Genomic DNA, 12,426 nt, shown 5'->3' on the forward strand with positions numbered 1-12,426 from the left:
CAATACTTACGTGGTTTACAAAAACAAAGTTTTGTGCTTCCCATACAAGTATATGAGCTGCAGTCTTATTCAAGGTATGTATACATTCCATTATAGCAAGTAATATGTACTTCCAAGGAAGGACATGTGCAATACCTGTGTGATTAACATGTAGGCTTTTCAGAGAGCTCTTGAGGGCCAAGGTTAGGATCTAGTCATTGTTCTATAAACCGCTATATTAGGTTTAATTTCTTTTAAAAATTGCAATTCCTACAGAACCATTTGTCCAGGATTCATCAGGTGCTATCTACTCAAAATGAGCATCAAGAGTTGCTATCACCTGAAATGACTGTGACTGCTTAAATTTTGATGATATGCCCATATTTAACGTTAAAAATAGTTCTTTAATGAGATCATGAGTCTGTCATGAGCAATGCAACCATTAGTCAAAACAAACTTTTAGTTAATTGGCCAAAAGGTAAACAAGAGGGGTCACCAGCACCAGGCCAGGGTATATAAAGGACCCTGTGGGGGAGGAAGGCATTCACACCTGAGAACACCCAACTCCTCTCACCAGTCCAACTCATCCCACCCGCAGACACCACCATGACCGGCTCCTGCTGTGGCTCCACCTGCTCCAGCTGTGGGGGAGGCTGCTGCCAGCCCTGCTGCTGCCAGCCCTGCTGCTGCCGAGACCCCTGCTGCTGCCGCCCCTGCTGCTGCCAGACCACCGTGTGCCGCCCCGTGACCTGCGTGACCCGCTGCACGCGCCCCATCTGCGAGCCCTGCCGCCGCCCCATCTGCTGTGACCCCTGTGGCCTGCAGGAGGGCTGCTGCCGCCCCATCGCCTGCTGCCCCACGTCCTGCACGGCCATTGTCTGCCGCCCCTGCTGCTGGGCCTCCACCTGCTGCCAGCCCATCTGTGTGCAGGCGCCCTGCTGCCGGCCCCCCTGCTGCCAGCCTGCCCCCTGCCGCACCACCTGCAGGACCTGCCCCTCCTGCTGCTGCTGAGCTGCCTAGAGCAAGCAATCAACCTTCTCTACCCAACACAGCTCCTGCCCTGAGCCATTAGGACCTCAAGTTAGCCAGAAGTTGCAAATAGATCCAAACTCATCTATTAAGATTTGGGCTGTCCTCAAGTTTTTGTAATAGTAGCAACTTCTTTCTTTCCATCTTAGATCTTAGGTCTTTCTGGCATGTTTGGTTTCTAATAAACTTCTCTTCTTTGGCCTAGCAATCACAGCTTTGATTTTATTTATTCATTCTAATTTTGTTCATTAAATTTTAATAAATGTGCTGATTGACTACCATCTGCAAGTTACACACGGTATGGTATATAATAGAAAGTAAAATTGACTTTAAAATGTTCCCCTCTTCAAGAAACTTCCAGAAAGGTGATTCAAATTAATTATCACTCAACTAAAAATTAGAATATGAAAAAAGTCAAAGCACAACACCCTATTTGGTATCAATAAGAAGTCACTATTGGAGAACAAGAAAGACTGAAAGGAGAACCCAGCATTTTATAAGCGTTAGATTTTGGGGTACAGTTTTGAGGGAAGATGGCATTCTCAACTATGGAAACAGTATGCACACAGGTATAGACAGGTTGTTCAGAGGAGAGTTGCCTGGGGGCACTGGATATATATAGACGAATAGTGGAAGGTAAATTTGGAAAATTTGTGTGCTTTGAATATTAACCAAATGAGTATACCCTTAAGGCAATAAGCACTAAGGAGCTGTTGAAAGCCTTGAGGCAGGGGAATGGCATGACAGGAGTTGGACACTGGGGCAGGTCCTACGGTCACTGCTTATAAAAACAGAAGACCACAGGCTGTACATATGATGACTATACAGAAACAAACTGAGAGCTGAACTAAGATGATGGCGACAGAATAAAGAAGACACGAAGAGGATGGCAGACCTAGAAACTCTGAAGGAATATTAGCTAGTCTCAATGTGGGAAATAAGAACAATTAGGAAGCAAATGTGATTTATTGCAGTTCTAGAGGGAACTCTTTTGATCAGCAGACACCTGAAAGAATGTTAACATACTTATGCTTATTTACTGTGTGTTTAAAATCACTACTCCACCATGTATTCTGCCTTCCAGTAATATTCACATTCTAGAGCTACTGTAAAATATTTTTAAAACAGAAGACAACGAATTTTACTAACTCTAATTCTGGACAGCAGCAGAAAATAAAATGAACAGATTTAGAAATGAAGGATAAGTGTTTTATACCCAGCTCTTCTGGCTATGTACTGGCTATGTCAGTGATGGCGAACCTATGACACGCGTGTCAGCACTGACACGCGTAGCCATTTCTGATGACACGTGGCCGCTGAGGCAGCCGCATGTCGAGGATGAAACATTTGCTGCTCCTGAGGATGAAACATTTGTGAAATAATGTTTTTTCCTCAAAGTGACACACTACCCGAGTTATGCTCAGTTTTTTGGCGAAGTTTGACACATCAAGCTCAAAAGGTTGCCCATCACTGGGCTATGTGAATGTAGCAAGTCAATAACCTCTCCAAAATGCAGCCATTCCTAGACTCAATGGTATTTTAACATCAACTGATGTTCAGAGAGAATTAAAAGTAGTCCATAACATTAGCACCAATGTCCCAATTTAGAACTTTGAGATTAAATGGGTTTATATTTGACTCTTTTCCTTGAATAATCCCTCCTATCAATACTACACTGATTTGTGCACTAGAGCAAAATGTGAGGCAAGCAGATTAGGTTTTGCTTTCTACATAACCCTTTAGTACCTCATATGTAATAGGATTTAATAAACATGTGCTATTTATAAAAAGAATGATGTCAGTTTCTGTACCTATTAAATTAAATGGTTGGACAAGATGATTTATTAAGGTTTTGATCTCTAATATGTAATGATTCCATTTAACCATTTTTCAACTTCATACCTACAGTCATGGTTATCATATGACATGAACATCTTTATTGACACTGGCATGAATCACTTTTTAATTCTATCCTTGTATTAACCAACACTTCTACCCCATAAAAGCTAATTATGTACATCTATTCATGATTGGAAGGAAGGAATAAGCCTTCCATAAGTAGCAACACTATGTTCTTTTGGACATAACTTTTTTTTCATTTCTCCCCCTGTAACCATAAACATCAATTTTTTTTTCTTTTAGCAACTACCAGGAATTGTTTCCATTTTACTTTGCACATTTTGAACAATATTTGATCATCCATTTCCTGTCCTGCCCTATAAGCACTGTGATCCAGAAAAAGTATTTCCAAGTTCCTGCTACTTATTTTATTGGTTCACCTTTATAAATTAAGTTGTTTTGCTCTTTGGTCTGATATTCTTCCATAAGACACAAGGTGTAGTTACATAAAGTGATGTAAACTGAAATAAATCTCACCTCTGAGAAATCAATACTATCCAGATAAACTGTACAGCAATGATTTTCCTGTTTCATAGAAATATAAATTACACTTAAAATTTTTGTGATTTTTTTCCTGATTACTAGATATTAATTTTAGCCCTTATTTTAAATTTTTGATAACAAAATATCCATAGTAAATTGGAATGGAACAGGTTTTGTTCCACATATCCTCCTGAGTGATAAATGTTTCCTCAAGGCTGAATGTGTGAAGTTCAGGAGAGAGCATAGAAATTAGAAAGATCCAATTTCTAGAAAGATCTATTAATTTCTATGAAGTGGAGTTTATCAGAGTTTCTATGTGGGTGATTGTAGAGACTGATATCTTATTAATCTAAACAAATATAAAGACAGCCTTACATAGCCCGGCCAGCATGGCTCAGTGGCTGCGCGTCGACCTATGAACCAGGAGGCCTCGGTCCGATTCCCAGTCAGGACACATGCCCGGGGTTGCAGGCTCAATCCCCACTGTGGGACATGCAGGAGGCAGCCGATCAATGATTCTCTCTCATCATTGATGTTTCTCTCTCCCCCTCTCCTTTCCTCTCTGAAATGAATTAAAAAATATATATATAGGGGGGGAAAAAAGATAGTCTTACATAAAGGCAATGGTTAACAGTAACAGTCAATGGCTAATTTTTTTTCTTCTGAAGACTTGAGTTTTGGTGAATGAGAGTCACTTTGTCAAGTAAAAATTACAGCATTGTTTGGAAACAAAACAAAAAAACAACTCTACCAGGGGCACTGGACACATTTGGTGAGTACTACCAGCTGAGCAATAAGGAAAAACCAATTTATACATATGTTTAAAATAACTCAGTATCTGAATAATCAGAGGGCCCTGGGAAAACTTGTTTAAAGAGTAACAAGAGAAAAATGCTATCCATGACACAGATCTGGCCAAAGCCTATAAAAGGTCCCAGTGGAACAAGCAGCCCTACGTCAGAAACTCCTCCAAGCAACCCACCTCTCAACCCAACTCCTGACACCATGGCCTGCTGTCAAACTAGCTTCTGTGGATTTCCCAGCTGCTCCTGTGAGACCTGTGGCCCCAGCTGCTGCCAGCCAAGCTGCTGCCAGACCAGCTGCTGCCAGCCCAGCTGCTGCCAGACCAGCTGCTGCCAGCCAACCTGCTGCCAGACCAGCTGCTGCCAGCCAACCTGCTGCCAGACCAGCTGCTGTGGCACCGGCTGTGGCACTGGCTGTGGCCAGGGTGGTGGCTGTGGAGCTGTGAGCTGCCGCACCAGGTGGTGCCGCCCTGACTGCCGCGTGGAGGACACCTGCCTGCCCCCCTGCTGCGTGGTGAGCTGCACCCCCCCAACCTGCTGCCAGCTGCACCATGCCCAGGCCGCCTGCTGCCGCCCATCCTACTGTGGACAGTCCTGCTGCCGCCCAGCCTGCTGCTGCTACTGCTGTGAGCCCACCTGTTGAAAAACCTCCTTCTGATGGGAATCCTGAGAAAATGGCACATCCAAACTAGCCAATGTTAGAGTCTCAACAAACTTCTGAGCTCCAAATACTCACAACCCAGCTTGCATCCTCTTCTCACAAAGCTGCATAATTTCCCCAAGATATACATAAATGTATAATAGAAGACCAAAAGTATTTCATAGACCTGGATATCAACCGAAGTCCTACAATCTGAAAAGAGGGCGTGATATATTACCATAAGTATCTCCTGAAATATTTCAACAGCTCATTGGGTTTGGGATTTAATAAAAATTTTCATTCTTCAGTGATGAAGTCATTGTTGATGAGTTCTTTTCTTTTAAACTTGTTATTGATACTGGGATTTTCCAATATCTCAATAAATGTGGCAAAGCACTGTGGGTTTTCATTACTATGCCTTTAACAATGGTCTTTAAAAGGTAGTTTTTCTTTGTTTTGCCATTAAGTGGTCTAATATTCTGCAGCCAAACTATATGATTAAAAGAATTTCACCTCAATTTTTTAAAAAGTCAAAGAGATAGAATTCTCCACTAGCACAACATTACAAGAATTACACAGCTTGTTGAGCCTACAGCTCTTTCCTTCCTCTAAGTGGACATAACACCCCATCAGGGCACAACCTACACATGCCTATACAGCACCTCTATTCCCTCCTCTGCCACTCTCCTGTCTCCCATCATGTTGGGATGATTTAGACTAGATGCATCTTTTACTTACAATGGCTTCAACTCAGAAACACCAAATGAGCCAGGTTGGAATTCAGGAGAGAAGAAAAAAATCTTGTTACATGATTTAGGATAAAAAGTTGAGGGTGTTCATTTGTTTGGTGCATCAACCATGTCTTACCTCTCAGGCATTTAAGGAAGGCAGCTGCAACTAATGCAGAGAACTGATTAAATGTAGCTTAAGAAATTGAAAGAATACCCAAAACTTATAACTAGAAAATGGAACCCTGACATCTTAAAGAAAAATAATTCAATAGGTTAGTATCTATACAAATTTGAGAATAACATCCTCTCTTCTTATAGTTCTGGAATTGTCTGGGCAACATAACTTAAATGAAATAATTAAAATCAAAAGGAATTGCCCTAGCTGGTTTGGCTCAGTGGATAGAGCATCAGCCTGTGGACTCAAGGGTCCCAGGTTCGATTCCGGTCAGGGGCATGTACCTGGGTTGCGGGCACATCCCCGGTAGGAGGTGTGCTGGAGGCAGCTGATCAATGTTTCTCTCTCATCGATGTTTCTAACTCTCTATCCCTCTCCCTTCCTCTCTGTGAAGAATCAATAAAATATATTTTTTTAAAAAAAGAAATGGGCACAATAATTTTAAAAAGCTTTAAGTGTAAAGGTACTGGCATTCCTCTCCCCCGTCCCCCCCCCCCAAAAAAAAAGACCAGCAATAGAGTATCCAGCATTTAAACAGAATAGAAAATCTACACTGGAGGAGATCACAAATGATTAAATTTCTTACTCTTTGTATGAGAACCAATCAGGAAGCAAGAAACTTAAAGAAAATCTTGATTTTCTTTCTTTATTTAGGAAATGTAAGGGAATGCTCAGATTAGTCTTCATTCTGTGGCAGAGAGGTAAAATTCTCAAATTTTAAGCATCATACATTATGTGATGGTTAATATTGTCTCAAGTTGATTGGGCTAAGGCAGTGGTCAGCAAACCGCGGCTCGCGAGCCACATGTGGCTCTTTGGCCCCTTGAGTGTTCTAACGCCACTTCTTCAAAATAGACTCGCCCAGGCCGAAAACTGATTTCTGCGCATGGGCCATGAAGTTTCAATCGCACTGTACATGCACGCCTGCATGTGGTATTTTGTGGAAGAGCCACACTCAAGGGGCCAAAGAGCCGCATATGGCTCTCGAGCCGCGGTTTGTCGATCACTGGGCTAAGGGATAAGCAGATAACGTTATTTCTGGGTGTGCCTGTGAGGGTGTTTTCAGAAGAGATTAGCATTTGGCCTGCATACTGAGTAAAAAAGATGAGCCACCCTCACCAACGCAGCCAGTCATCAATCCACTGAGGGCACAAATAAAACAAAAAAAGGAGAAGGGCAAATTTGCTCTCTTGCTCGAGTTGGGACATCTGTCTTCTGCCCTCAGATCAGTGCTCCTAGTGGGACTTCTCAGTCTCCATAGTTGTATGAGCCAATCCCGCATAATAAATACATATATTTTCACTTACATATACAGGGGTGGGCAAAAGTAGGTTTACAGTTGTTCATATGGAAAAAGACATTCCAGTTTGATTACTATAATAGCTTTATTAACTCAAAAAAATGTCATTCACAACCTGCTTTTGCCCACTCCTGAATTTAATATCTTGTTGGAGAATCCTGACTAAAACATCTTATTCTTAATAATTCTCTAAGGGCAACTAAAGACGAGAAACATGAAAACTGAGTTAAATTTTTCAGTGAGAAAGATGTTGAAAGCAATGCCATGGTAGAGAAGCACAGAAATGGAAATATGATATCTAATGCTACTCTATCTCCAGTGGCCTTGTCAATATGAATTTTAACTCCTCAAACATCTGAAATGTGTGCAAGGAAAGATAAATCATTTTAGTATCAAAGATTCTGCTAAATTTAGGTATGAATTAGCTCCTGAGATTGTAGTAACAAGAAATCCACATATTTAAAACATCCAATGTGGAAATATTAGCTAATTAAAGAATTGGTGATACAGATTTGCTAAAGGAGAAGAAGCAAAAATATTCACAAAGAACCATACCTTTCAATTCACATTTGATGTGGAATTTGAAAATGTCTTAATTCACCTGGGAAGAGTTATGATCTCATCTCAAAGCTGTCATTTCTAGAGAAGCAGAATTAACACTTGGCGTTCTGATTCAAACCCCCTATGTGGCATTGGATTAGTCTCTAACAACTACAGTAAACTGCACACTCTAGGTCTAACACACCATAGTATGCCACATACTCCAGTTTTAATATATTAAGAGTGTGATTTTTATGCAGTTAGGAGCATTTATTCTCAGCACAAGAAAAAAATTCTAACTATGTGTGGTGATGGATCTTAACTTACTATGGTGATCATTTCACAATATATACATACTAGAGGCCCAGTGCACGAATTCGTGCACAGGTGGGGTCCGGCTGGCCTGCCCCAATCAGGCTGATCAGGCCTGGCCAGCTGGAGGGAGGGGCCATGGGTGGTTGGCCAGCCCTGTCCCTGATGCGGAGGGGGGGGGGGGGTTGATGGGGGGGGGCAGGTAGTGGAGAGGGGCTGGGGTGGTTGGCTGGCCGGCCCTACCCCCTAGTCAAACTCCCGGTTAAACTCCTGGTCCAGGGGACAATTTGCATATTAGCCTTTTATTATATAGGATATCAAATCATTATGTTGTACACTTAAAACTAATACAATATTATATGTCAATCATATCTCAATTTTAAGAAAAGAACATTTAAATCTATTGGATGAAGTCACAAGTCAAGTAGTCACAAGTCACATGTTAACTCTTTCAGCACTTAAGATTTTCTTGAAGTATACCTATTATATAGTTTTAAAAAAATAAAATCTCCTGCCAGATGGCATGGCTCAATGGTTGTGCATTGACCTATGACCCAGGACATCACAGTTCTATTCCTGGTCAGGGCATATGCCCGGATTGTGGGCTCAATTCTCTGTGGAGGGCGTGCAGGAAGCTGCCAATCAATGATTCTCTCTCATCATTGATATTTCTATCTCTCCCTCCCTCTCCCTTCCTCTCTGAAATCAATAAAAAAATATTTTTTAAAAGTAAATTAAATAAAATCTCCAGAGAAATCTCTAATCACAGAGTTATTACTCATGCTAAACTCTGTCTTTCCGCAAATTTCCATTGGTTTTCCTTAGAACAGTTGTCGGCAAACTCATTAGTCAACAGAGCCAAATATCAACAGTACAACGATTGAAATTTCTTTTGAGAGCCAAATTTTTTAAACTTAAACTTCTTCTAACGCCACTTCTTCAAAATAGACTTGCCCAGGTCGTGGTATTTTGTGGAAGAGCCACACTCAAGGGGCCAAAGAGGCGCATATGACTCGCGAGCCGCAATTTGCCGACCACGGCCCTAGAACACCTGCTTACGTGGAAAAGACGGTAATAGGTGCAAGTTTAGTCTGGAGTCAGATGGCATGGTTCAAATTTCAGATTCACCATTTGTTAGTGTGAACTTGGGTGAATGACTTAAATCTGTTTGTGGCTCACTGTCCTCATAGAGATGGTATAATAGCAATGATACCTACCCCATAGGGTTGCTGTGAAAATTAAATGAATTGATGCAAGCAAAGTACTCAGAACTGTTTGGACACATAATGTTTCAAAAATGTTTTCAGTGAACAATTCACCCATATTTCCCAGCCCCCGATGAAAGCATCCATTCTGTCCAGCTGAATCACTCTGCTGCTCTGGCAAAGTGAAGAAAAGAAAGGGTAGGGAATGGGGCAGCTGTCAACGTGGCTGAGCATCAAACTGTCATGTGAGACCCAAGAGCTCAATTATTAGGGTCAACATTGAGTAATATTGACACTCCTTAAAGGTGAGGCATCAGTCAATTATTCTCTGGGCAATGAGCATATTGTAACGAATATGGGAAATTAGGGGTTATGTCCTCAAGGAACGCTAATGACTACTGGGCCATGGTAAAAAATCCTAAATGAAGACCAAATAAAATAAACCTTTAAAGGCTTTCAGAAGGTTGCACAAATAACTCAGGAACAGGGCAATTATCATTCACAAACAACTTATTTAAACACAAACAAGGAAGAGACTTTGGGAATTATGTAAGTAATAGCTGGCCAAGGCTTATAAAAGGCCCAATGTAGAAGTTATCACCAAACCTAAAAAATTTCTCCAAGCAACCCACCTCTCAGTCCAACTCCTGACACCATGGCCTGCTGTCAAACTAGCTTCTGTGGATTTCCCAGCTGCTCCTGTGAGACCTGTGGCCCCAGCTGCTGCCAGACCAGCTGCTGCCAGCCAACCTGCTGTCAGACCAGCTGCTGCCAGCCAACCTGCTGCCAGACCAGCTGCTGCCAGCCAACCTGCTGCCAGACCAGCTGCTGCCAGCCAACCTGCTGCCAGACCAGTTGCTGTGGCACCGGCTGTGGCACTGGCTGTGGCCAGGGTGGTAGCTGTGGAGCTGTGAGCTGCCGCACCAGGTGGTGCCGCCCTGACTGCCGCGTGGAGGACACCTGCCTGCCCCCCTGCTGCGTGGTGAGCTGCACCCCCCCAACCTGCTGCCAGCTGCACCATGCCCAGGCCGCCTGCTGCCGCCCGTCCTACTGTGGACAGTCCTGCTGCCGCCCAGCCTGCTGCTGCTACTGCTGTGAGCCCACCTGCTAAAAGCCAAGTTAATGGTTTTCAACCTGAAGTTTCAACTTCCAACTCAACCATCCCTGGACCACTAACAAGTTCTGGAACTTTTGTTTGGCTTTTGTTGTGGGAATTAGCAAATACTTGAGCCTCACAGACCTGATCTCCCCACTGAGGCTGCCAAAATACAAATTTGACTCAAGAAATGGGAAAACCAATTTGCATTGGGCTTGACCTTCAGCAAGTATTCGATCCCACGCTCCAGAACTCAGTGCTGCCGAGGCCGGGGAGGAACTGTCTATACTTCTCAGACGCGTTCACCTCCTCTACTCTACCATCCTGCAAACTGCACTTCCCATAAAAGAGGAATACTATACTAAGGCCTAATAAATTATATTTATTTGGTGCAGCAGACATATCTCTTTTTCTTCATTGAGTGTGCTCATGATGTATATTTCATAGAAAGTCATTCAAAATATTTGATGTATATTTCATAGAAAGTCATTCAAAATATTTTAATCTGGTTTTGCTACGCCACACTGCTCTTCTTATACAATGTTAGGAAAATCTGTGATGAGATCCAGTGGAGGTTAATCCCCATAAAAACATCCAGAAAAGGCAGTTCTAGGGCCTCAGAAGTGGCACAGCTCTATGACCAAGTCCTGACCTCACACAGTGCTTTCACAACCAGAAAGCTACAGAGCCAGGACTCTGAATCTAGCGCCAGAATATGAGTCATTTTTTTTCACATCTGTTAAAGGAATGCTCTTTCAGGCAATCTTCAAACACTGGTAATGTATGCTAGTAAACCCCACTCTTCCATTTGCATGTGGTCTTGCAGAATAAAGCAAGCGAACTACAAGTTGGGGAAGCCTCTCTGAGGAAATATGCTTTTAATTAGATGGAGATTTTTACTCCAAAAACTTTTCTTCCCTAGTTTCTAAACTGAAAGTGAGGATAACGAAGATTTTGCTCTATTTTTAGAAGCAACATATTGTACATTGGCTTAAATGTATGCTTAACAGAAATACATATGTATTATACATATACATGCATTTATATATAATACATATATTAAATGAATTTAAACACAAGTATCGCAGAATATTTCACAAATTTTGGGGAAAGGATCAGGATTAATTCATGGTTTCTTGGGATTAGAACTGGATGAGACTGAAGGTATTCTTTTTTATTAAGAATATTACCTTGGCCCTGACTGGGTGGCTCACTTGGTTGGAATGTCGTCCTGTACACCAAGAGGTTTCAAATTAGATTCCCAATCAGGGCACATACCTAGGTTGCAGGTTCAATCGCCCATCAGGCTGCATATGGGAGGCACCAAATGATGTTTCTCTTTCTCTCTCTCTCCCTTCCTCTCTCTCTCAAATCAATAAACATATCCTCGGGTGAGGATAAAAAAAGAAAGAATATTACTTTGGTTAAAATTCCAATGCTTTATTCATTTATAGGTTAATAAACTCAAGTAATTAGAATGAATAAAGGATAACATGTAGGCAAAGAACCACTTTCCCTGACGCAGCACCTAGAAATCTGATCCAATCCAGAAAACACCCCCTGAACACCAGAACAGAAAGGAAGACGAGAAAAATAAATTAATAGATAGATAGATAGATAGATAGATAGATAGATAGATAGATAGACAGACAAGTGACTTTAGTAGGAGGCAAATTCGGATGTTTATCATTACCATACACTGCTCATCATTCATTCCCTCTTTAATTCAACAAGTGCATACTGAGCATGGACACGCAGATGGTGCAGAAGATACTATCTAGGAAACCAAGGCGAACCGGACATGGGCAGATCATCCCCTTAAGGGACCAATGATCTGGTGGAGCAATAGCACAATTTTCGCCCTGGAGGTGTCTGAGAGAGGATCTCATCTTACAGATGAACAAACCAATGCTCAGAGGGATTAAGTGACTTTTCTGAGGTTCAGTCACTTAATGGTAGAACCAGTTTGAGAAGGCCTCTTTGGTTGAATTAAATTAATTCTCATTTAAGAGCTCAGTTCCCTACATCATGTGACCACCTCTAATCTCCTAACTCTGGACTTGTTTAAAGTTACTTTCAGCTTAAAATTCTATGACTTTTTAAAATTCAAAAGCACAAACTAAAAACAATTGAGATTTTTATCAGTAGGGGATGACTGAAGAGAGTGTGGTGTGATCATACTCAGGAATACCACATAGCCATTTAAAAGAAACCATAACAGTATGTATAGGATA

The 12,426-nt window shown here is 41.9% G+C and overlaps 3 protein-coding genes across 3 annotated transcripts in view; all 3 read left to right on the forward strand.

The window, feature by feature from the left end:
- Window positions 1-4,836, forward strand: part of LOC307115138 (uncharacterized protein) — a gene marked incomplete at both ends in the record, with an annotated part of 45,452 nt that extends 40,616 nt beyond the window's left edge. Inside the window, one exon of the mRNA XM_079798187.1 lies at window positions 4,396-4,836. Coding sequence (XP_079654313.1) covers window positions 4,396-4,836 — 441 coding nt within the window.
- Window positions 586-990, forward strand: LOC307115172 (keratin-associated protein 2-2-like; the record flags this gene model as incomplete). Its single annotated transcript, XM_079798229.1, has 1 exon — window positions 586-990. The coding sequence occupies one exon, from the start codon at window positions 586-588 to the stop codon at window positions 988-990; it is 405 nt and encodes a 134-aa protein (XP_079654355.1).
- Window positions 4,837-9,751: 4,915 nt separating the features above from the next.
- On the forward strand, window positions 9,752-10,207 carry LOC307115168 (uncharacterized protein; the record flags this gene model as incomplete). Its single annotated transcript, XM_079798225.1, has 1 exon — window positions 9,752-10,207. The coding sequence occupies one exon, from the start codon at window positions 9,752-9,754 to the stop codon at window positions 10,205-10,207; it is 456 nt and encodes a 151-aa protein (XP_079654351.1).
- Window positions 10,208-12,426: the final 2,219 nt, after the last annotated feature.

Source organism: Cnephaeus nilssonii (assembly GCF_951640355.1).
Source record: "Cnephaeus nilssonii genome assembly, chromosome: 19".
Taxonomy (NCBI): domain Eukaryota; kingdom Metazoa; phylum Chordata; class Mammalia; order Chiroptera; family Vespertilionidae; genus Cnephaeus; species Cnephaeus nilssonii.